At 36.7% G+C, this 23,972-nt stretch overlaps 5 protein-coding genes across 6 annotated transcripts in view; 3 read left to right on the top strand and 2 right to left on the bottom strand.

Moving 5' to 3' along the window:
* Positions 1-8: 8 nt before the first annotated feature.
* Positions 9-2,065, top strand: LOC110376063 (cysteine--tRNA ligase, mitochondrial). The gene has a single exon (XM_021334405.3). It carries the CDS (start codon positions 205-207, stop codon positions 1,735-1,737), a length of 1,533 nt encoding a protein of 510 aa, XP_021190080.3. The 5' UTR covers positions 9-204; the 3' UTR covers positions 1,738-2,065.
* Positions 2,060-7,925, bottom strand: LOC110376062 (transmembrane protein 39A). The gene is made up of 8 exons (XM_049847604.2): positions 7,548-7,925; positions 7,005-7,292; positions 6,036-6,175; positions 5,545-5,643; positions 4,766-4,985; positions 4,316-4,481; positions 3,705-3,844; positions 2,060-3,238 (listed from the first exon to the last, which is right to left on the bottom strand). Exons 1-8 carry the CDS (start codon positions 7,788-7,790, stop codon positions 2,987-2,989), a joined length of 1,548 nt encoding a protein of 515 aa, XP_049703561.2. The 5' UTR covers positions 7,791-7,925; the 3' UTR covers positions 2,060-2,986.
* A 96-nt stretch (positions 7,926-8,021) lies between these two features.
* Positions 8,022-10,343, top strand: LOC110376080 (membrane-bound transcription factor site-2 protease). Its single transcript, XM_021334433.3, has 2 exons — positions 8,022-8,232; positions 8,312-10,343. The coding sequence occupies exons 1-2, from the start codon at positions 8,158-8,160 to the stop codon at positions 9,722-9,724; spliced, it is 1,488 nt and encodes a 495-aa protein (XP_021190108.1). The 5' UTR covers positions 8,022-8,157; the 3' UTR covers positions 9,725-10,343.
* An 89-nt stretch (positions 10,344-10,432) lies between these two features.
* LOC110376081 (LYR motif-containing protein 2) lies at positions 10,433-11,154 on the bottom strand. Its single transcript, XM_021334435.3, has 2 exons — positions 10,963-11,154; positions 10,433-10,751 (listed from the first exon to the last, which is right to left on the bottom strand). The coding sequence occupies exons 1-2, from the start codon at positions 11,002-11,004 to the stop codon at positions 10,530-10,532; spliced, it is 264 nt and encodes an 87-aa protein (XP_021190110.3). The 5' UTR covers positions 11,005-11,154; the 3' UTR covers positions 10,433-10,529.
* Positions 11,155-13,713: 2,559 nt separating this feature from the next.
* The window catches only part of LOC110376071 (sine oculis-binding protein homolog), a 33,338-nt gene continuing 23,079 nt past the window's right edge, over positions 13,714-23,972 (top strand). The window contains exon 1 of one of the 2 annotated variants that reach the window (XM_021334415.3): positions 13,714-14,021. In XM_021334415.3, coding sequence (XP_021190090.3) covers positions 13,944-14,021 — 78 coding nt within the window. In that variant the 5' untranslated portion in view covers positions 13,714-13,943. The remainder of the gene's footprint in view (positions 14,022-23,972) is intronic. The other variant, XM_021334414.3, reaches the window with a different exon arrangement.

The following is a 23,972-nucleotide window of genomic DNA, read 5'->3' as shown; positions in this document are numbered from 1 at the left end:
CTTGAGCATTGTTTTGTGATAATTTTTATCATATTCTAGAACATTTTGTTTTTCTGGGAATTTGTGGTTTCTGTCAGTCAGTCAGTTCATTGTCATTGATAAGGTTGTTATGTTATCATTATCAGCTGTGTTGTTTGATTGAGTTCAGTGCCCATTGCCCCCAGTGGAGTTACTATTTTCCATGAACTTTAGAGTTTAATAAACATGAGGAAAGTGTTCCCCGTTATCTCAAGAAAACTTTCGCACGTGTGTAGTTTGAAACCGTATAAAGAGACGAAATGGTTGATGCCAAACGGGAATCCCACTGGAGCTTACATTTACAACTGTGTCGCAGATCAAAAAGTTCCCGTGATTCTGAATGACCCTCACATCGCTACCTGGTATTCCTGTGGACCGACAGTATACGACTCCGCTCACATAGGCCACGCCAGCTGCTACGTAAAACTAGATATCATCCAGCGAATCATTAGATCATTTTTCAACATAAAACTTGTGACGGCGATGGGAATAACCGATATCGATGACAAAATCATCAAAAAAGCCCTCGAAACCAAAACAAACTTTCAAAACATCGCTAAAGAATACGAACACGAGTTTTGGCTCGATATGTCTTCTCTAAACATTGAGAAACCTGTAATTATTACCAGAGTATCAGAACATATGAACTCTATTTCAAGTTTCGTGCAACAACTTATTGACAAAGATATGGCTTACGTGACAATGGATGGTTCAGTTTATTTTGACACAACCAAATATCCTGCTTATGGTAAATTACAAAGACCTCAAATTGAAGGTGAGGCAGCTAATGAAGAAAAAAGAAATAAAACTGATTTTGCTTTATGGAAAGGTTATAAGCCTAATGAACCTTCATGGGATGTGCCTTGGGGAAAGGGTAGGCCTGGATGGCACATTGAATGCTCTGCAATGGTCAGTAAAGTGTTTGGGTCACAAATAGACTTCCATGCAGGAGGCATTGACCTTCAGTTCCCACATCATGAGAATGAGGAAGCTCAGTCATGTGCTTACCACAACACTAGGCAGTGGGCCAACTACTGGATCCATGTTGGCCATCTACATGTGAAAGGAGATACAAAAATGTCCAAATCTTTGAAAAATACAATAACAATACCAGAATTACTAGAATCGCATAGTGCTGATGTGTTCAGGATGGCTTGCCTAACTTCCAGTTACCGGTATCCAATGGAATACAGTCCAGAAGTTATGAAAACAGCTGAAGAAGTTCTAAACAAATTCAAATTCTTCCTCAAAGATGCATTTATTTACGTCAATAACAATGCAGTGAGTAATGGAGATTACAAAGATAAGATATTGGATGATTTACAGAAAGTCGAGGAGGCTAATATTGAGGCATTGAAATCTGATTTCAACACCGCAACTTGTATTAATAATCTCTTGTCATTAGTGAGTGACGCAAACAGAGTTATTAAAGCTGATACTTCAGAATATTATCCAGTACCTATTGTGTTAATAGCTGACTATATAACAAGTATGTTGACTGGATTTGGCATGAAGCTTCAAGAGTCAGCACAAGAAAGCATACTATCAAACTCATTAATAGACACACTTGTTGAATTTAGACATACAGTGAGATTGAATGCTCTATCACGGAAGGATCAAGAGGTATTGCAAGCCTGCGATATTGTTAGAGATAAAATGAAGAAAATCAAAGTACAGATCAATGATAGCAATAAGATGTCTTCTTGGGTTTCTACGTAATAGATTTTAAAGAGGTTTTGTAAAACTAGAAATGTATTTTTTTTATGAAAGTAAATTACTTTGGTCTTTGACTCTTAATATTATTGACTATTGGTATTTATACGTAAAATGATTGTATCAGTTTTATCATTTGTCATGTGACCATATTGATAGACTATAAAACTGTCAATTAAGATAATTGACCTTGTTAAAATTGTTATCAAGTGGTTTTATTACTGGGCTTTTATATTTTGTGATCAATAACTTACCAAATCTGTACTTTGCATAAGGTAGGTATATTTAACTGTTACTAATATTGAAATAAATAAAAATATATCACCACTGTTCATTCAAGTTTTTATTATCGATAATTAACTTACATTCAAGTCCATTGACTAGACAATGCTGAGAGATTTCAGGGGTCTACAAAAGTCGTAAGAATATAAATTAAAAATAAAACTTTCCTTTATGGCAAGTTCAGTTGTCTTATAATTGTTCAGGGTAACATATTGTGTCGTATCTTGTTTTGGAATAGATAATTTTGGCATTATTATGTTACGTCGCACTTTACACATTGTCCCATGTTACCAGACATTTCGTGCAATGCTATACATAGTCAAAGCTATATATTCTATAACACAAATCGCTCACCTAGGACAGGGTTCAAAGGTCTGCAAGCAATGGTGTAATTGCCATCAGTCTTATAATAATTTTACATTCAATGCTATGTAACGTTGTTACTTTGTTCAGAAACCAAATATATGAGCGCAGTTCTTCACAAATATTAAGTACAAATTGACACAACGATATTCAACAAATTACAGGGTTTTAGCACAACTTGCTTCATTGTGTTGGGTTCAGATATTTATTATGGAATGTTCATAATTGACAGGGCAATTTCCAAGATACGAAATAATATTGTAAAAAAAGATTGGATTCCTTAGAAAAGTTTATTGAAAAGATATCAAGCTAAAGAGGCTATAGTATGGAAGACTTATATGCTAAGAAGTAAAAAATCTGAAAATCGATTAGAATCTGGAAATATTGCCTCACAAAAACAACACAGATCTACTGACTAAATTCTACTTTGGCTACTTTAATTTTCACTAAAAAGTATCTAATAAAACGACCACATATCTAGTTAAAAAAAAAGAAAACAAAATTCAAATATCGAACCCAACACGCGAAGAAGGCCGAACCAAGATTTAGAAAAAGAATTTTGTGCGCGGGCAACATTCACCTTAGGAATAAATAAACAAAACTTAGAAACTTAATTGGAGACTGGTTGTAACGAGCCGTTTTTGTCTTGTATCATATTTTCGGCTTTATAAACTTTCCATGCGACAAGGTAATCTCGCACCATTTTGAATAGTGTGTAGTAGTTTATGAAGAGAAGTATGACTATTGCTAGGAAGTTGTGCCACTGGATCGAACTGAAGAGTAGACACAGTTGGAGGACTATTAGTGATAGTTGTAGACACAGCGTCCCGCATAACAGGAGCGAGGGGTTTGCGAACACCGTCTGTGGAAAACAAAGTGGAAATTAGTTAATGTTAGATAATTATAATGCTTTAGCTCACAACATCCCCGCCATTAAAGTAGTCGTAGAATATCGTTCCAATTACATAAAAGAGATAGAGTCTCAGCTTGAGAAAAGACAAGTTATTTATTACCGTTACGGGAAATAAATCCTTCTCGATGCAAGCGGAACCACAAGGAACCACAAACCAAAGCACCGAAGGGCTTGTACAATAGAACCACTATACATATTCAATTACTAGCTTCTGCCAGCGCGAGCGGTTGCGACCGCATCCCGTGGGAACCTCTGCACGAACCCGGATAAAAGCCTTCCTCGATAAAAAGGCTATCTAACACCGAAAGAATTGTTCAAATCGGACCAGTAGTTCCTGAGATTAGCGCGTTCAAACAAACAAACAAACTCTTCAGCTTTATAATATTAGTTCAATTATAAAAATACTAATACATACATGAAACCGGCCATGCACAACATTAGCCGGGTCTGCGGCGACTGTCGGCGTGACGGCGATATAGTAGCGACCGTCCAGTGACACGCGGGCGCCGCGGGAGAACATGCGGTCTGCACACCACGTCGGTACTTCATTGCTTTCTGTAATACAAGTTATAATAAGGTATTAGATACTCTATGTACTTACACACACTAGAAACATCACTACGCGACATGTGTTTCTGTCACAGGTATCGCAGTATATGACTAGGATTCCTGAGCAATTGTTTCGCGTAGCCGGGTAGTATGCGACTACGATACCTGTGCAATTGTTTCTCGTAGCCGCGTAGTACGTGACTACGATACCTGTACAATTGTTTCTCGTAGCAGCGTAGTAGGTACGTGACTACGATACCTGCGCAATTGTTTTGCGTAGCAGCCTAGTACGTGACTACGATACCTGTGCAATTGTTTCTCGTAGCAGCGTAGTACGTGACTACGATATTTGCACAATTGTTTCTCGTAGCAGCGTAGAAGTTCCGTGACTACGATATTTGCCCAATTGTTTCCCGTAGCCGAGTAGTTTGTGACTACGATATTTGCGCAATTGTTTCTCGTAGCTGCGTAGCATACCTGTGAAGTTGTTGTCGGGTCGCCAGCGGCCGAGATGCGCGGCGGCGCGGTGCGGCACGTCGCAGTAGTGCGCGGACACGAGCTGGCTCACGTAGCGCGCGAACAGACCCGCCCACACGAACGCCGTCTGCTGCGACGCCGCATATACTTCGTAGTATAGGTACGACTACGGAAGATAAATTAATAAGATCAATTTTTTGGAAGGCAGATATGTGGGACGGCAAAATCGTACGAGGCCTAGAGGGTAGCACGGCGGAATCGTGGAAGCAAAAACTAAGGTACGAATAATATGAAGGTCAAGGTCAAAATATGAAGGTCAACAGATAATAAAAAAGTTTAAGATCTCTTGGGTGAACAAAGTACAATCTAGCAACATTGCTAAAAATGTATCTTCTGAAGAGCTATTTTCATCACAGTAAATCAAAATTATCTAAACAGTAAATTCCTCACCTGTGCAAAACAGCACGGTATAAAACTCGAATAGTAAGCCCCAACCACAGAGTTGAAAATGATCTTCTTCATCCTCACATTGAAGTCTTGTCTCAACGCTTCCACCTCTGTGCGTATTTGTGCCGCGTCGTGAGTGCAACAGTGGAGTGGCGGGTCTGCGTTGTTTAGCTCTAAGAACGGACTCGATTGTAGACCGAACAGGAGGAAGTAGATTACAGCTCTGGGGATATGAAAAACATTCATTTTAATTCAATTTTGCTGAGGATGCTGTCATCTGAACAGATCGCCGATTTGGTCACTCGGCGGTTTCATAGTTTGGTTATACGTAGTTATCGTTAGATAGTTCAACCCACCCTAAATGTATCTATACTAATATTATAAAGCTGAAGAGTTTGTTTGTTTGTTTGAACCCGCTAATCTCAGGAACTACTGGTCCGATTTGAAAAATTATTTCAGTGTTAGATAGCCCATTTATCGAGGAAGGCTATAGGCTATCCGGGTTCGTGCAGAGGTTTCCACGGGATGCGGGTGAAACCGCTGGCAGAAGCTAGTATGTTATATTACACTTTCATTGCTTTATTTCCTTAACTTTATCCTCAATTTTTCCCTGAATAACAGGTATGCTAAATAATGGAAAGTCCCACGTCATTCAATTTCTGTCTCGTTTCTCAGTCATTCTTCATTTTCTTTTATGTAAGAATTAAAGTTAATTAACGTTTCAGTATTACGGTATTAGAAACTAATTTCGCCACATTCAAAATATTCTTTATTTCACTTACGGATAGCACAGGTAGAATATTTTCACCATGGGATACTTGAGCATGATAAAGTAGGTGCACCAAGATAAAGCTCCGAGCACCACACCCAGTATAAACATCCTGAAAACAAATTAACAAGATTACTACCTCTATATTTTGGATCATTTACCCAGTCAACAATTAAATAATTTTTCCTTTACTGTTTCTTCACAGTGAGAACACAGAAGGTAGGTTGGCAGGCAAGGCTATTGCTTGCAATAAGCTATGCCAAGTTTCCTCAAAATTCATGCTGTAGTTTTTACTTGAAAGAGTAAGACACATACATACCCACATGTGTTTGTAGGTATAACCATCCTTACAAACTTTCATATTCATAGTACTAGCAAGGTCAAAAATAATTAGTTTGCATTTTATGATCATATTTTATTAAATTTATTTATTTATTTAATATTATAGTATTTTTTCTTTCAATATAGAGTGCTATTGTAGAATGAGTATCAACATGTTCTTACCTGGCAGCAATAGTAGCATGAGGTATCAGTTTAGGCGCGATTACAAATCTCAGGATGGCTAGGCAGATACTGAGCAGTAGTTTCCGGGATATTATCGTCACTATAAATGCCACCAAGTGAGGATCTATCAAGTAGAAATTCTGGAAATAACAACAAAAATTTAATAGTTCAAAACCAGGGAAAACTTGGCTTTAAACAGACAGATAATTTCATCTGCAAATAGGCAATTCACTTTAATCTTTAACTCCTTAATTGTATGTCGATACGCAGATCTACACGAGACATAATTGATTTTCTACTGTTCTCTAATTAGTGGCATTCAAGAGGTTAATCATCAAAATGTATTCTCAAAATGGAGTTAGAAATTGATGTTTGTATATTAGACTATATCAGCCTATATCCTATATTTTTTGACCTTGTAGATTTTATCACAACACAATATAGACCTAATATTTCAGTTATTTATATAATCAATCAATGACACATAAAAGTTATTATTTGTCACAAGTGCTAAACAAACAAAGAAACCAAGGATTTCTTAGATATGTCAACTATTTGTAGAATAAAATCTGTAACCAATATAAACCTGATAAATACACCTGATTGAATAGCTTTCCTTTAACTGCTGGTCACAATTATTATAAGTTGTGTAAATAATTAAGCATACTGAAAGTAGCTAGTTATTTGTCAATGATGAAAAATAAACCTCAATTAAATGAAAACTTTTTGTTATTTATTTTTCAGTGACATAAACCTGACTACTTGCTAATAAATTATATTCTTACTAGCATAAATTCCACAGTAATATAATTAAGGAGGAAAATAGACTAAATACTTTTCCTCCAATATTACTTAAAATAATTGATAACAGCTTCCTGTTGTTACAAAAAATTACTGGAGGTTGCCCAGCAATTCCTGAGATTATTATCAATAACATTAAACTAAAGTTTAAAATTTTAAGAAACTTACCATAGCCTGATTAGTATAAGAATGAGGTAACCACCAAGCAGTCCTGTACAAATTCAGGAACTGAAGGCCAGTAGCAACCAGAGTGAAGACAAAAGTCATGGCTTCAAACAGAAGGGTCCCATCCTGAGGGATGTAGGGGAAGGGAATATGTTTGGGGGCTACCGGCCCTTCAGCTAACTTCACATCTGGAAGATTCACGGTAGGAGCAGTGGTAGGCGGGGTGCGTGCTGGACGACCTATACGCTTACCACCTCCATTCATTTCTTCATCTGGTACTGGGAGTGCTCCCTGGGAAAGTAATGTTGGTATTACTTTTAACTGGATCTACATGTGTGTGTTTATGCATGTTTAAAAACAAACAAGGAATTCAAAGTATTTTTGCATCAATAATGGTTATTGTTTTTGTATTTTTTATTGTTGTAAATTATGCAAAATGGAGAGGTTTTCTTGTACAGCACTAAAATACTAGTACTAGTGATGAATACTTCTTAAAATGACCATACAATCCAAAAAGACCTTACAGTACAGGCAGTTACTATTTACCTTCTTGTTCACACCAGAAGCCTTTTTAGATCCGGGCGGCATCATTTTACAGGCTATGGGCGGCAAGGGCCGCTTGATAAGCGGGTCTTTAATGATTTTTCGCCGTCTAGAGACGGCTGTAGACGAGGTATTGCTAACTTGCGAGTTTGCCCAGCGTCTAGCCAGAAGTATCGTCAGGCAGCCAACGACCGCTGGTAAGAAGAACACGACAAAAGGTCCACTTTCATTTTCCGTACAACTCATCACTCACATGTTAAAATGTTTTATAAATTGTCACAATATTGTTTTATTTCGATTATTTTCGATCAACACACACACTGCTGCACGATCGACGAATCTATAATAGCTGTCAATGTCAAACTGTTTCCTTATCGTTTCTGACTACAGAAATACAACTATTCAGCCTATCTGTCGTGCGAAAATGCAAAAAGCTTAGTACTCAGTCTTGAAACATACGTGTATTTGACGTTTATTGTATCTGTATTTTGACGCAATCGATTTCCCAATATTATTTTCCGATTTCAATGTGAGTGCCGGCTTTTGCTTACATGAAAATCATGTAAAATGTTACCTTTATTTATCACTGAATAGCTATAGATAAGTTACAGTGATGTCTTTCACAGTGCTCTGCTCATTTGTGATAACATTTTACGTCGTGATATGGTTTTTTGACTCGTTTTTCAAGGTATTATGCTGCAGTGGTTATGAAATAGGTACTTCAAGTTAATGTGTTTAAGTATTGATGGAAACGTTGTTTATTTCAGAGTTGTATGCACTACCCGTACTATGCTTTCCTGGAAGGAACCGGACTAAAGATAGGAATACTCAATTTCACATGGACAACAACTGCTTTCAACAGGTTTCTTTATAGATGGAGTAAGAACTTAACAAGAGTGCTTCAGAAATGGTACACTTGCGGCTACATAATCACCATCTGGATATTCTTACCCTTTGCACTGTGGACTCTACTCACATTCATTTTCGATCACTTCTATGAGACTATTCAAATCAGCAATGTGCCTGAAGTGAAGGCCATGTTACCTGGTGTAAATATTCCGGCGTCAGACTTCTGGGTGTACTTCTTAGCTATAGGGTTCAGCACTGTGTTCCATGAACTGGGCCATGCTTTGGCTGCAGCTCAAGAAGATGTACAACTCATATCTGTTGGTGTCTATGTGTTCACTATTATACCAATAGCATTTGTACAAATGAATTCTGATCATCTAAACAGCTTAGCTATTACAAAGAGGTTGAGGATATACTGTGCAGGAATCTGGCATAACATTGTCACAGCATTTGTTGCCTTACTATTATTCTTTTCAGCACCAATTTTGTTCAACATAGCTTATGAGACAGGCATTGGTGTTAGAATTACTGGATTTACTGATGACTCCCCACTAAAAGATATTAGGGGTCTAGATCAAGGTGACATAGTAACAGCGATTACTAATTGTGAAATCAAAACTGCTGGAGATTGGACATATTGCCTTCATATGGCACATGACCGGTTTGGAATATGCACCAGCGCAGAGTTTGTGGCCCAAAATGATGAAATCATGATGGAAACTATAAAAGAGAATGATGTTGTTGAGTGTTGTCGGAAAGATGATTTGTACAGCTTCTGCTTTGAGTACATGGAACCTAAAGTAGTAGCAGACTCAGTGTTGCCAGGTCAATACTCCTGCTTAAAACCAAGAGATATGGTTAAAGAAAAGTTCATAAAGTGCACAGAACCTGGTGGGTATTCGTGTCCTAGAGGCATGCATTGTTTGAAGCCTTCACTAAACAACCATACTCACTTGATAGTCATTGAGAGAAAGGATAAACATGCTGTTCTATATTTAGGGTTGCCATATGATTTACATAAAACTGTTTTCATTGACCAGTATTTTCCAAGACTGGCAGTATTCTCATTTTTCTCACCAGCTCAGTTTGAAAAACTGTTGAGATACATATTTATATTTTCGATGGGGATTGGGTTTATAAATGTCATTCCATGTTATGGTATGGACGGCCATCACATAACAAGGAGTTTGATTCAGATTCTAGCAAAGTTTTTGAACAAAAATGGTGATTTTGTGACATTTTTTACAGTGTTTACTATAGTTGTTGGCACTGGGGTCACAGGGCCTATTTTAATTTATTTATTCTATCAAGCTATTTATTCAGATCCATAGGTTGTTACTTATTTATTTCAAAGGCAACAAGTGCTTTGGCAATATAAAGTCTGATACTTCCTGTGTATGTTTTAAGTACACAAGAAGGATTTAATGCATTATAAAATTATATAGACACTGTAGTTGCATAGCAGAGCAGAGATAGGCAAATGATCTCAACATCACACACTTCAAGCTTTATGCTGATATAACATTGTAAATGGATTATTTCAAAATCAGTTTTGCCCATCTCTTTGTAAACTGTAGTGCTGAGCATCCAAGACTTATATGTTAACACAATATCTAGACTGCATTTAAAATATTTATACCTAGTATACTTGTGTGAAAGTTATTTATTCCTAGAATAATAAAAAAAGAAAACCCTTAACTTTAATGTTTAAGGGAAAAGGGCTATGGTTGTGTACTTATGCATGACTTGGGATGGAACAAACACATTCTAAATTATATGCACTCAGCTGTATATGTATGTATATTGTATCAACTTTCTTTTGTAAATAGCTATATTATAAACTAAGCTTTAGTGTAATCATAATTTTTATTATTTACTTACATTAATTTGAACAACATGATTTAGTTTTAAACATGTATGTAAAAACTTAATAAAAGTTTTATACAGTGAGCCGTTTTTATTATTTTATTGATGTGCAATTAGATAATTTACAGGTAGGTAGATAGGTATTTTGTTTTTATATGTTTAAGGTCCAGAGACAAAATATTTTATTTGCACTTTTTTTTGTCTAACTATTAAATAAATCTAGATCACGAAACTTAAAAATATTCAACAGTGACTAATATTCTACATGTTTCAACTTTTACTTAAAGCCAATGATTTTTTCAAGTCATTCAAGGATTTCTTTCCATGCTGCAACATAGCTTTTATGGCTATTTCGTCTGTATGGTGCATATTATTTCTGAAATCTGCTCGGGCCCAGTCTCTGAGGTCAGCCTTCGTCCTTTCGTCTTGAACTAATTTAAGGGTTCGAAAGACTTCTCTGTATAGTTTTATCACTTCTTGACGCAGCATGAACTGGAAGAAATAAGAAACAATATTACCAAAACAATTGTTTGTGTGTCATCATCTGCGACGAATTTTTGATAGGCAAGTATTTTAGTCGCTGCCGATAGAAAATCACGTTTTTAAAAAAGGTTAGGTATAATTATGTTCAGAAGAAGTTTATAAACAGCAGTATTAGTAATTTGGCTGCCAAGATAACGAATATTCTCAATTTCTGACTAACCTGCTTCAAGCTCAAGGTAGCTTTCGGTAACTTGGAAGACATTCTTCGCCAGTATTGATTAATAAGATGATTATTTACGCAGTAGTTTGTTTTATTATATTTTATTCATCGTTAACTTATTTTTAGAACGTTCGACATTGCATTAAATAACATAATCTCAAAAGCAAGATCAGCTGTTTTTGACAGTGACATAAAGGGGGTTGCCAGTGCCAATGTTTGTTTCTCCAAAAATTTTAATTTATTTCCCCAAGTTAAGGGACAAATATAAGTTGAAAATATAGGTACAAATTCTAGTCATTTGAAATATGTTACTAGAAATTCGAACTTTTCAAGCCATTTTTATTTGTTACTGCTACACGGAAAAAAAAGATTTTCCTAAAATTATTGGTGTGCCTTTTTGATTGAATAAGTAAGTTATTCACTGCTGCCCAAATTATTCCCTCTCACAGCTGAAACTACATCAAGTCTACTAATACCACGTCCGTTGTGTCTTGATGACAATTCATTTTGTTACTTTGCTACGCGTAAATAAAACGTTCAAAGTCCGTGAGGTGAGTGAGTTATCTATCACTTAACCATAGTGCTACTGCCCTGGAAAAGGTTCTTAGGAGGAACTTGACTTGATCGGGGTTTTTCACAAATCAGTACCTTCCAGTTTCCAGTCGGCCCCCGTCAGAAAGATCTACTTAGGTAGTGCAAGCTTGCACGACGTACGGTGTCCCAGGTTAGGGTCAATCCCCACTGAAAGAGCAGCGGCTGTAAATGCAAGTGATTGAGCGCGAGCGCGGCGGGCCGCGCGGCGCCGCGCTCTTACGGCCGCTGCCGGCCATTGCACAAATAGCGGTTTTCCAAATTATAATAATTATTGAAAGAGTGCTAATTGAGACTAGTACCTAGCCTGCTATTAAATATTTTGGTCGTAGCATATTTGTGTGGTTTCTAATTTCCGAAGAAAAATTAAGAGGCAGGGAGTATGGAACTGATGTCCTCCCTAACCGATTATCGGCTACGGCGGCTGTTCTCATGTAAGGAGACTAGCCAACTACGCAGGACACATTATAGTGCACGAGTATTTGCGCAGACACAGGTGCACTCACTATTCCTTAACTCTCATAGTCCGATGGGACGGTAATCCGACACGACCGGAGAGAGATCAGGCGCAGGACCGACATTTACGTGCTCTCCGATGCACGGGTGTATCAATCACCAGCTTCCAGGCTCCGGGCTGCTTTGTCTTCTAAAACCCACAAAGCGATTTCGGCCCGACTCGGGAATCGAACCCGAGACCTCGTGCTCAGCAGCCGCACTTGCGACAGCTAGACCAACGAGGAACTAGGTATTGACATAAGGGTATCTTAAGAAGGTACATACATACATCACATACATGTTTAAAACATACATGTTAGGTGGGTAGCTGCTAATACTTAGGTAGAACGGTAGGTACCTTAAATCTTGAATAGGTAATCTGGTTAAAAATTATTTACTTTGATTCTTACAGAATAATCGCAGGACGTAGGAAGGTATAATAGAATTAATTCATTGAACATTGGCTAGTTGCACTAGTTAAATCCACTGCGGAGGATGCTTGTAAATCAAAGCAAACAAAACTTTTGTAGTTGTGTACAGACGCAACTTGTAGTTAAAGGATTAAATTATGACTTACAGCAATACCACATGAGTAGGTAGTTAACTAAGTTATCTACTCCACTATTTAGCGAGAAAGCTTAAATATGGTATGAAGCCAATGCGGATTGATATGATGTCCAGTGGAATGATGATGGCCAGATGAAACGGGCAGAGCAGGGCTAAGAAGTCTAAAAAGCAATATAATTTTTTTGTCTCTTTGCATAAGTCAAACCAGTAAGATGGAATGCTAGTTCCGTTCAACAAGCATTACTGAAAAGGTTTAAAAAGCAGCTTTAACTTTTCTGGCACACAGAAACCCAAGTTGTAGACAATCCTTATCCGAGTTATAGTTTGCTTTTAATCTTTCATTAAATTACGGTGTTATCTTTCTTTTTTTGTCAGACTCTTTCACTCTTTCTGACTCCCCTGAAAACCCGCCGGCCGCCATATTCCTTCTTGAGCTTGCTTGTAAAGCGCTGTTACTCAGCTACATCCGGTTAGACTGGAAGCCGACCCCACAATAGTTGGGAAAAATACTCGGAGGATGAAATGTTCCTTCTTGAGCTCTTTATGTAGGTACCAGTGCCGCTGTAACCCTTTGGAACAATCCCGCAGTCCCGGCAGGCGTGTTTTGCTTGCCTGAGAATCGAACACGAGACGGTCTAATCATACCAGATGTCATGAAGCGAGATTTTACACGGCCATCTATGATGCAAGTAGGTATCCTAAGTTTTAGGTGCCTTAAGTATAGTTTATTAAATAGATACATTTAGGTATGTGATATTTATTCAAACTCAAATAAAATCTTAACAATAGGTTCTTAGAGGAATTTTAAGAACCGATTGTTATTTCGCTACACAAAATAAAATAATGTTTTGAAAAAAAAAACAAATCTTCAGAGAGCCATTCTGTGGGCAATTAATTTTCTAGACTTATAATTTCAAAGATAATATAATTGCTAATCTCTTCGCGGAATTTCTCCATCAAAGCCATGTTTATTACGGAACATAACAATATAATTAACACAAGAGAGGGGTAGCTTTACATGTAGCTTGAAAGTGGACCAAAGTTAACCGCCCATGCGTATGTCCGTAAGCTCCGCCCTAGGTCCGGCAGTTCGCGGGAAAACGAGCTTTTTTCACGGCGCTCTCCATACCGACCAATCACGGCCCACTTCAGTCGCGCTGCGAATGCCGCGCGAAGCGCACGTATCGTTACCCTCACGCCGCTACGCGCACCAAATAATGTTTACGCGAACGCTAAAGTTGGACAAGAAAAACTTTTGAAAATACCTGTAAATATTTTCTCGTGTTATTATCATTTAATATTAAGCATAGTGACTTTGTATATCTAAGATGGACAATAAAACACCCGCCAATCCCACTTCTCCACCAAGGGCGCAAGTGAAAAAAGAAAATGAAGAAGAAATCAAGGTAAGGTCCAGTTACAAAATATTTTTGCCGACATTGACGTGGGTTTCCGTTGGAAAACCATCATCGTGTTACGGTTTCGTCTTATTGGCAAGCGGCCTGTTTCAGCCGGTCTCGTAATAGGAGACGACCGAATCGTATTTTTAAATTCGATATTTATTCATCTTGATCTACGAGGGGACCTCCACAAAGGTTCGAGAGCCGGGGTTACGCTGAATAAATTATTCGGTGTTATATTTCGATATTAATTACATTTTGCGATACACAATAAAACGCGTGTAATATCACGTTTTCGAGGCCTTTTCCAGCCATTAAAGTGTGTAACGCGATATCCGAAGCGCGCTCGGATCGCTGTAACCAGAGTCGCTGGATGTTTTGATAATAGATATAGGCGGCGCTGCTGTGTTGGTGTGTACCGACTGGCAGCACGGTACGTGTGTGCGTGCGGGGTAATTTTAGACGTTCCTTTGCTCAAAACGTAACTCGAGACCGTCCCAGGCCACAAGCCGACGCTTCAATTTATTGTTTTCATCTGTTTATCGTAATTGTGGACGTATGGTAGCGTCGCCTGTGCGCGATATTGTCGCCGATGGTCGCCGCCTCCGTGGATTCGCGCGCTTTTATTTTGGCGCCACGGAAATAGTTTGACATGTCAATAACCCCATTGGCGGTGTCCACGCGTCGGTGACGTCATAGGACACACGCGACGATTTGTTACAAAATTTTGAGGTCGATTTAATTTATTGCATTAGTCGCCTCCCCGTCCTACTTACAAAGGTATATTTTTTTATTTTTAGTTTTTTTATTGCACTGTTTAAAATAGTAGAGGCAACTTTTGCGCATTATATTTATGTCGTCTGTCTGGGTAACAGAATACAAAATTGTTATTGATGTAGTTTAATACTTTGTAAGTTTCTCAAGAGTCGTAAATTAGATGAACACCAAATGATAGGCCTGCAGCATAAAATCATTGAACGGTAGCAATAAACTGAATATAACGATCTGATAAGTAGTAAGTGCTCTCAACCCGTTATTACGGAGCCATAAATAGCGAAATGCATTTCACTTGTGGATATGAATCAAGGTACACACATTGTTAGGTGAACAAGTACCTGCTCTGACTCGTAAATTTTATTGAACAAAAAACAAATGGAATATGAATAACTCTGAATCAATTTATAATGTTTTCGAAAGAGTAACAAGCTTTAGAAGTGTTAGGGCATTATCGTATTAAAGAAAATACACTAAAATTACGTCAAAATCTGCTTAAGAACAATCCAAATAGGTATAGGTAAGCTTATAAAACGTTTCATTATGTATTCACGAGTTGTAGCAGAAGGAGTTATCGCCGGAGTTTTGACAATAAGTTGGAGTAGGCCTGATAGACTGACACCCACCTAGCCACCAATCAACCAAGAATAAAGTTCTCCACAGGATAATGACACTCATGATCGGTCACAACTCTGTAAATAAGGAAGGTGCACAGACGTCATCATATTTAGCCTTTTTATTGTTCCACTGAAGGGGTTAGACCTCTTGTCAAATAGATAGGACAGGAATAGGTATATCGCAAGAAAATAATCCCCTCTTCTTTGCATCGTGTAGCTGTTTTTCTCAGATACCAACAACGTTCAACTTTTCATTGTTTTCCAAAAGCATTTCAGTATCATGTCATTTTACACACAAATATGTATATCGTGATTTAAAACATTTCATTCAAACGCCACAGATATCGAATCCTGTTTTCTATCTAAATGCAAATGTAAAATGCATTGCTATTACATTATATCGTACGTCGAACTCCAATCGACCGTGTCATGTCATATTGTAATGGATGCGATTGTAAATTGACGGAAATGCCTGAAAACGGAGGGAAACACGCGAGCCAAGCACAGGTAGAAGGACAATGAAAGCTTGATACTCTGTTGTGGTGATAGGCCCAAAAGTTCTCAATGCAATTAGAATTGTACATATGAATTAGCAAACTTGTACAGATTGTGTCATCTTGAAATTATCTAATTAGAACCCAACTTGAAGCGCAGCAGCAGTGGTAGAAAACCACCAGAGCGTACACTCCAAAGTGAAGAAAAGGAGATGGCCAAATTTTCATAGAAAAAAAAAACCAGAATCGACAGCAATGAAATGGTTACCAATAGGTTCCTTATGATAGACCTTTGATGGTGCCAAAAAATCCAGCCTGAAATCCATGGGGTATAGGAGCTATTTCATAATATCGTTAAAATAGGTTATGTTGAATTTATGTTTATTTTAAAGATTATTAACATCAAGGAACATAAAAAAGCAAAGTAAAATAATAATTTACAAGCCAATAGTAATAACTCCATAGTTTCAGAGTTGGCTTGGTGATTAAAAGGTCTTGTATTTAACCACTCCAGATACGATTAAGCAACGACCTTACCTACTTGGAGAGGTTTCGCAGTTATATGCAACCTTTACAACTGGCTATGAAACGTTTTTTCAGAAATTGTCTTTGAAAATCGCGCCATGTCACATTGTCAAATATAACAAATGACTTAGCGATTCAAAACGGTCCAATCACGAGTCTGCATTCAACTTCTAATGAACATCAAACAGCAAAAGTAAACTTTTTTGTGAACTAAAATCTTGATCGAAAAAACGTTGTAAAAAGAGAACCCCATGGTTTTTAGATGGTTTGAAATACTTTTAAAAATCCACAAATTATACTGAATCCAACCATACATATGAAGTTCCTGTCGACTCTGGGTGTTTTTTTGGCCATCTCCTTTGAGGATCCTTTAAAAGTTTTTTTTTATATTGATTAGTTTTCATAGTAGGCAACGACTTACTTAATGATTGCCTTAATTGTTGGATTATATAAAGCAAAAACTAATACCCCTAACTTTCGATAACATTGTTCTTTGTTCTATCTGAACAATCTACTGTTTATTTAACTCTACACACACTGCGTCACGGGATCTTGTTAGACGGACGTATTGCTTCCAAGTACCATTTAAAGTATAGAATAAATATTTCAATATCAAATTAGTATATTATTTCTTTTAATCCCATACCTCCTATAGGTTATGGGCCCAGTGCGAAAAAGGACTTTTAGTAGTGAGAACATTCAGTAGTGCGTAGTGACAGTAAAGTGCATAGTTGTAAATAAAAATAAAGTTGTGACAATGGAAAAAGTGAAAAGAAACATTAAGCCTTTTAATGGAGAAAAGTACAGTGTATGGAAATTTAGAATTCGTACACTGCTTTCAGAGTTAAACTTGCTCAGTGTTATTGACGAAGAAATTCCTGGAACGCGATCCGCTGAGTGGGAAAAGAATAATAAGGCAGCCAAAAGTATTATAGTCGAATATTTGGCGGACTCATATCTTAATTATATTAATGAAAATGGGACTGCTCAAGCAGTTTTAAACATTTTGACGCGATCTATGAAAGGAAAAGTGTAGCAACTCAATTAGCGCTGAGAAAACAATTATTGGGATTAAAATTAAAAGCCGATATACCCTTGATCAAACACTTCTCAACATTTGACGATCTGCTGACAGAATTATCAGCTGCTGGAGCTAAATTAGAGGAAACGGACAAAGTAGCTCATTTATTACTTACTCTCCGAATACATATGATGGCGTTATCACTGCAATTGAGACACTATCTGAAGAAAATATCACTCTCGGTTTTGTAAAACTAGACTATTAGATCACGAAGTAAAATTAAAAACGAGAGTCGTGATACCAGTTTAAAGATACTCCATGTTGAAGAAAAATATAATAAAACAGATACAATCGCACAAAACAAAACTATTTGAAGAATACAACATTCAAGAAAACAAACAAACAAAAATTTGTGAAATGTCATTACTGTGGACGCAAAGGACACAAGAAACAGGATTGTTTCTATTTCAAAAGACAGACAAATATACAAAACAATGCCCCAGAAAGGACAAGACAAGTCCAAACTATTGCCTTGCAAGAGGGAACGACCTCGAATTCTTCTTTTTCAGGATTTGCGTTCATGACAAGCGCATACCATTATGAAAAGACCACTCGACAATTAAATTCCTATTAGATTCAGGAGCGTCTGATCACATCACAAATAGAGATGATCTCTTCACATCGTTTGAATGTTTAAATCCTCCTTTAAAAATTTCAGTAGCTAAAAACAATACATTTATTTCAGCAACTAAAAGGGGAAACATAAATCTTATCAGTCAAACAGGAGTGCAAGGAATACTTACAAATGTATTGTTCTGTGCCGAAGTACCATATAATTTAATATCGGTATCAAAGATGCAGCAAGCAGGATTCACCATAATATTTGATGACAAAGGCACACAAATTACAAAGGAAGGTAAAATCATCATGAAAGGTAAGACATTGAATAATCTTATAGTTCTAGAGTTTAAAATACCAGTAATAAAGGGGAATCCGCTTCCCAAGCATGTTATGTTAATGAAAATAAATATGAATTATGGCATCAACGCCTAGGACATATAAGTAAAACTAAATTCCTGCAGTTAAAATGTCATAATATGATTGATGACTTAGATGAAATAAATACCGTAACTCCAAATGATAAGTTGTGTGAAGCATGCATAAATGGGAAGCAGACTCGCCTGCCTTTTAATAAAGTTAAAGACAAAAGTTACATTAAACGCCCTCTGTTTATTGTGCATTCAGATGTTTGTGGTCCTATAACACCTCCAACAATAGATAACAGAAATTATTTTGTTTTATTTGTTGATGAATACACACATTATTGTGTGGTGTATATGTTAACTTACAAATCAGAAGTGTTTACAGCTTTTAAAGACTATGTCGCTAAAAGTGAGGCTAAATTCAATTTCAAAGTAGTAAATCTTTATAGTGATAACGGTGGTGAATACTTATCCACCGAAATGAAAAACTACTGTAGAGAAAGAGGCATAAGCTATCATTTAACAGTTCCTAGGACCCCACAGTTAAATGGTGTTGCAGAACGTATGGTTCGCACAATAACAGAAAAAGCTCGTGCTATGTTAAATGGCACTAAAGCATCAAAACGTTTTGGGGAAATGCAGTTTTAACTGCAGTTTATTTAATAAATATTACGCCTACGAAAGCTTTAAGTCAATCAAAGACACCATACGAGATGTGGCATGATAGGAAACCAAGCGTTAAAAATCTCAGAGTTTTCGGTTCAACTGTATATGTTCATAATAAAACCAGTAAAACAAATTTGACAATAGGTCGTGGAAAGGAATACTGGTAGGTTATGAACCCAATGGTTATAAAGTTTGGAATACAGAATTCGAAAAATATGAAACTGTAAGGGACGTTGTAATTGATGAGACTAATTTTATCGAATCTAGGCCTTCATTACGACCTGAACGGAGTAATAATACATATTCCCAAGACGAAACTGATAATGACTCCGTAACAAAATCAGTGTCTTATAAGTCTCATAGTTCTGGCCCTAAATCAGATAGCTCTCAATCTGATGAATGCAGTACAAGTAAAATTCGAAAAATCGGTAGTCATGAAATACCGAATGAACCTGAAAATGAATCTGAGAGTAGTTTGAAACACAAAAATCAGGATAAACCTGATGAATTTTTAAATTTACGAAGAAGTGAAAGACTGAAAACATGTTCGCGTAAATCATATAATGAAAATGACTATGATGTCTATAGTGCGTTATCCATCACAAGTAATATACCAAAATCATTAAATGAAATTAAATCTCTGAACGATAGGAATCAGTGGGAAAAAGCAGTCAGAGAAGAACTCAATTCTCTTAAGAAAAATAATACATGGACATTAGTACCAAAACCATTAAATAAAAATATTGTAGACTGTAAATGGATATTCACTATTAAAATGACGTTTCAGGTCAACCTTCAAGATATAAGGCACGTCTTGTCGCTAGAGGTTTCAGTCAAGAATATCTTAGTGATTATAATGAAACATTTGCACCAGTTGCTAGAATAGCAAGCTTTAGATTCTTAATTAGCTACGCAAATCAATATAATTTACTGATTCATCATATGGATGTAAAACAGCATTTCTAAATGGTACACTAAAGGAAGAAATCTACATGAAAGTTCCTGAAGGTGTAAAATGTAAAGATAATTACGTATGCAAATTAAACAAAGCTCTTTATGGCTTAAAACAATCAGCTAGATGTTGGTACGAAACATTTGAACAATGTCTCAAAGAAATAGGTTTTCAGAACTCCCCAGTAGATAGGTGTATATATATGAAAGGTAAAGGAGACATTTCTAAAAATATTTACGTAATCTTGTACGTCGATGATTTAGTTATAGCATGTGCAGATTTGCAAACAATGAATAATTTCAAAGCATATTTAATGACTAAATTCGAAATGACCGACTTACACGATATCAAATTATTTTGGGCATTAAAATAGAGAGACACCATGATAAAATTACTTTAGACCAAAGTGCTTACATTAAAACCGTTTTGAATAAATTTAATATGAGTGATTGCAATCCTATAAACACACCGATGGAGCTTAAATTAAACTATGAAGCTCTTAACGCTGATAAGAAGTGTGACGCACCATGCCGTCACCTGATCGGTTGTTTAATGTACATTATGCTTTGTACGCGTCCGGACTTAAGTACATGCGTAAATATTTTAAGTCGGTACACAAATAAGAACAATAAAGAATTGTGGTTATGCTTAAAGCGAGTTTTAAGATATATCAAAGGCACAATTGATTTGAAGTTAACATATACAAGAAATAATTACAATAACATCCTAAGTGGATATGTCGACTCAGATTGGGGTGGCCACGATTGTAATGATAGGAAAAGCACTACTGGATATGTGTTTAAATTATTTGATCAAAATACAATTACATGGTGTACAAAGAGACAAACATCAGTAGCGGTCTCGTCTACTGAATCGAATATATGGCTTTATATGAAGCTGTTAAAGAAGCATTATGGCTTAAGTCTCTGGCAGAAAGCATAAACTTAAAATTAATAAGCCCATTATTTTATATGAAGATAATAACGGATGTATTAGCATAGCTAATAATCCAACAAGTCATAAAAGGTCCAAACACATAGATATAAAATATCATTTCTCTAGAGAACAAGTTGAGAAAAATGTAATAAAATTAAATTATATTTCCACAGGTAACCAGTTGGCAGACTTATTGACAAAACCTTTACCAGTCGTGTCTTTTATAAGACTGAGAAAAGGATTGGGTATAGAATAAGTTTTAATTTAAGTACAATTTCATTATGAAATGGTCTGATCAGGTTTTCTGGGTTTCCCTGATCCTGTGCAGCAAATGTTGGACCATTATTGTACAGTTGTCCCAGACCTTACTTGGAAGTATAATATGTTACGTCGTATTTATAAGTTGGTATTCACTTTGTAATGTTGAATTGTAGACTAGATACTGTATAGTAAACTAACGAATGACTAAAAGTTAGGGATTAATTTTGAGGGGCGTGTTGGATTATATAAAGCAAAAACTAATACCCCTAACTTTCGATAACATTGTTCTTTGTTCTATCTGAACAATCTACTGTTTATTTAACTCTACACACACTGCGTCACGGGATCTTGTTAGACGGACGTATTGCTTCCAAGTACCATTTAAAGTATAGAATAAATATTTCAATATCAAATTAGTATATTATTTCTTTTAATCCCATACCTCCTATATTAATTACTTGCAATAGTTACAAAAACTCATATTTACTTGGTAGCAATTTGGCAAACAAACCTTTATTTAAAACCGTCGGATTTAAGAGTCCGTCATGTGGTAGAGTAAAACTAGATGGCAATTACTGATTGACTTACCCAGTTGGTTACTTACGATTCGGTAACTAACGTAAGTAGGTACGTATATCTGATCAGGAGTAGGCGTACATCTAAGCTGTGCTCCGTAGATAACCGTTACATTGTTCAATGTAAATATCCAGGTGGCAAAATCTTGGCTTCTATTGATGCCGCCTCATGACTGATATATGCCTACTCTTGTTGACAAGTATCAAAGACAGGTATGACAGCTCCTCTGTCTCAGATTTGAATCATAACATCTTCACCCAAGCGAATGTAATTGAGCCCTCAAAATAAAACAATGTCTAAACGAAGATTAAACAAATGAATAATTTAATCTGACACGCAGTCATGACACGATGCCCTAGAATCTTTTCCGCAAAACGCTTACGAAACATCAGATCATAAATATTGCACTTGCAACAAATGCGCGTACGCACTTTATTGGGCCAAGGTCGGGGGTAACAGACTTTTTATTTGACACCTTATATCTTTGTGTATAAGGTTGATAGTTGAATGTTCTAGTATGTGTTGCATCTTATTTATGTATCGCATGTGGTAGTAACGTGTCGTTTGATGTAGTGGTCGTTTGGACCGAGAGGTCAGCCGTGGCACGGTCAAGGAAGTGTTTTTGATGATGCATTAGCTCCGTAGTATAAAGACGATGATTGTAGGCCACCTATAAACCTCGTTGGGTACTTGGGTATTGTGTTACAGTTAAAATGTATGCACAGCATGATTTTACTCGTGTCGTTCTTGAAGGTTGAGATGATTGTTCAAAATTTTCTCTTGTTAGACATTTATTTACTTAAGAATACATAGGTATGATTGAAAATAAAACAATAACGGAACTTTTCTTGATTTGTATATCTGCTAACTGGACAGTCCTCTTACAATCGAGAATTTTGGCTACTTTACTAAACTGTTGACGACAATATTGACCAAGCACTTCATAGGAGCTACTCTTTTAATTTTGATTTCACATAGACTATATTATTGCTTTTATAGGAACCTTGATGGACGGACGATCTTAATTTCGCCGGGAACCAGTGATTGCGAGCCACTGAAAACTTATGGCAAACCTTGGGGGAGGCCTTTGTCTAGCAGTAGAAGTATTTAAGCACCCTCATTACAATTTAATCACTCTTCTAAGAACTAAATGTACAAAGGCGATATTAGGCACCCCATTAGGTAAGACCGAAACAAAGAAGAAGATTATTTACCTTAAAAAATGCAATTACATATAACCCTTCTGTGTTGTCAAGTAAAAACAAGAGCAAACCTATGACGTAAACTAAGATAATACAATAATTACAACAATATAAAGTAACGCTGAACATGGAAAGTCAACACGGGTGTGATGGCGACACGCGATAGCTCGCTGAAATCGACACCGAATGCGATGCCTCGCAGTGTACATCTCTCATAGAATACCGACGTGACAGAGGGGTTTGTGGGTTGGAAATGAGGTTTTAAAGTGGTTGTTTGACCTATTATTGCCAGTTTTTAAATTGCTAATGACTTGGGTGAACCTAGCTGTTTTTTTTTTGAGATTGATATAGAAATCTTGGTTATGCAGAGTCGCTTTAACTACGCTAAACTGTGGAACTTGTATGGTGCAGAGTGCATCTCCGTTTTTGTTTGGGCAATGAGTGGAGACTGAAAAAAGGGTTAAGAAGTTTTGAGTGGTTAACCAATTGAAAACCTGCTTGAAATCGGTTATTAAATAAGGTTCTATGAGCTGACTGACTATACCTAAATTAACCAGTAGGGTATGAGGTCCTTTGGAATCACAAGCCACGTTTGCATGTTTTCTGGGGCGGATATTTGTGGTAATCAGCCGTGCTCTAAAAATATATCCCCGACCAATTTATTATGCAAGAATTTATGATAATGAGATTGATATGAAAGATAAACATGAATTTACTAATAAACATTTGGACACACATAAATACAGTTCTCGAAAAGAATCAACAAAACAACACGAGCAAGTAATCGTTTACCCAAACAAAGTAACACCATATCTGTTTGATATTTATAATCTTTGTGAAAAGGGGGTGAATAAACACCACCTCGCACGGGAGGCGTGCGTGCGCGTATCAAGTGTTCGTCCACCATCAGCTCCAGACCCCAAGCACATACCACATACCTTAACTCCTAG

The sequence above is a fragment of the Helicoverpa armigera genome, chromosome 7, assembly GCF_030705265.1.
Source record: "Helicoverpa armigera isolate CAAS_96S chromosome 7, ASM3070526v1, whole genome shotgun sequence".
Taxonomy (NCBI): domain Eukaryota; kingdom Metazoa; phylum Arthropoda; class Insecta; order Lepidoptera; family Noctuidae; genus Helicoverpa; species Helicoverpa armigera.
This window is presented reverse-complemented; position numbering and strand designations above follow the sequence as displayed.

What these genes read in the sequence shown, in the direction of transcription:
- LOC110376063 (XM_021334405.3), top strand. Translation starts at nt 205, where the DNA reads ATGAGGAAAGTGTTCCCCGTTATCTCAAGAAAACTTTCGCACGTGTGT.
- LOC110376062 (XM_049847604.2), bottom strand. Translation starts at nt 7,790, where the DNA reads ATGAGTTGTACGGAAAATGAAAGTGGACCTTTTGTCGTGTTCTTCTTA. An exon ending in TACCGTGCTGTTTTGCACAG is followed by an intron (nt 4,482 to 4,765) that starts GTGAGGAATTTA and finishes TATCTTCCGTAG; the next exon opens with TCGTACCTATACTACGAAGT. An exon ending in TTGTGCATGGCCGGTTTCAT is followed by an intron (nt 3,239 to 3,704) that starts GTATGTATTAGT and finishes TGTTTTCCACAG; the next exon opens with ACGGTGTTCGCAAACCCCTC.
- LOC110376081 (XM_021334435.3), bottom strand. Translation starts at nt 11,004, where the DNA reads ATGTCTTCCAAGTTACCGAAAGCTACCTTGAGCTTGAAGCAG. An exon ending in CTACCTTGAGCTTGAAGCAG is followed by an intron (nt 10,752 to 10,962) that starts GTTAGTCAGAAA and finishes TATTTCTTCCAG; the next exon opens with TTCATGCTGCGTCAAGAAGT.
- LOC110376080 (XM_021334433.3), top strand. Translation starts at nt 8,158, where the DNA reads ATGTCTTTCACAGTGCTCTGCTCATTTGTGATAACATTTTACGTCGTG. An exon ending in TTTTTGACTCGTTTTTCAAG is followed by an intron (nt 8,233 to 8,311) that starts GTATTATGCTGC and finishes TGTTTATTTCAG; the next exon opens with AGTTGTATGCACTACCCGTA.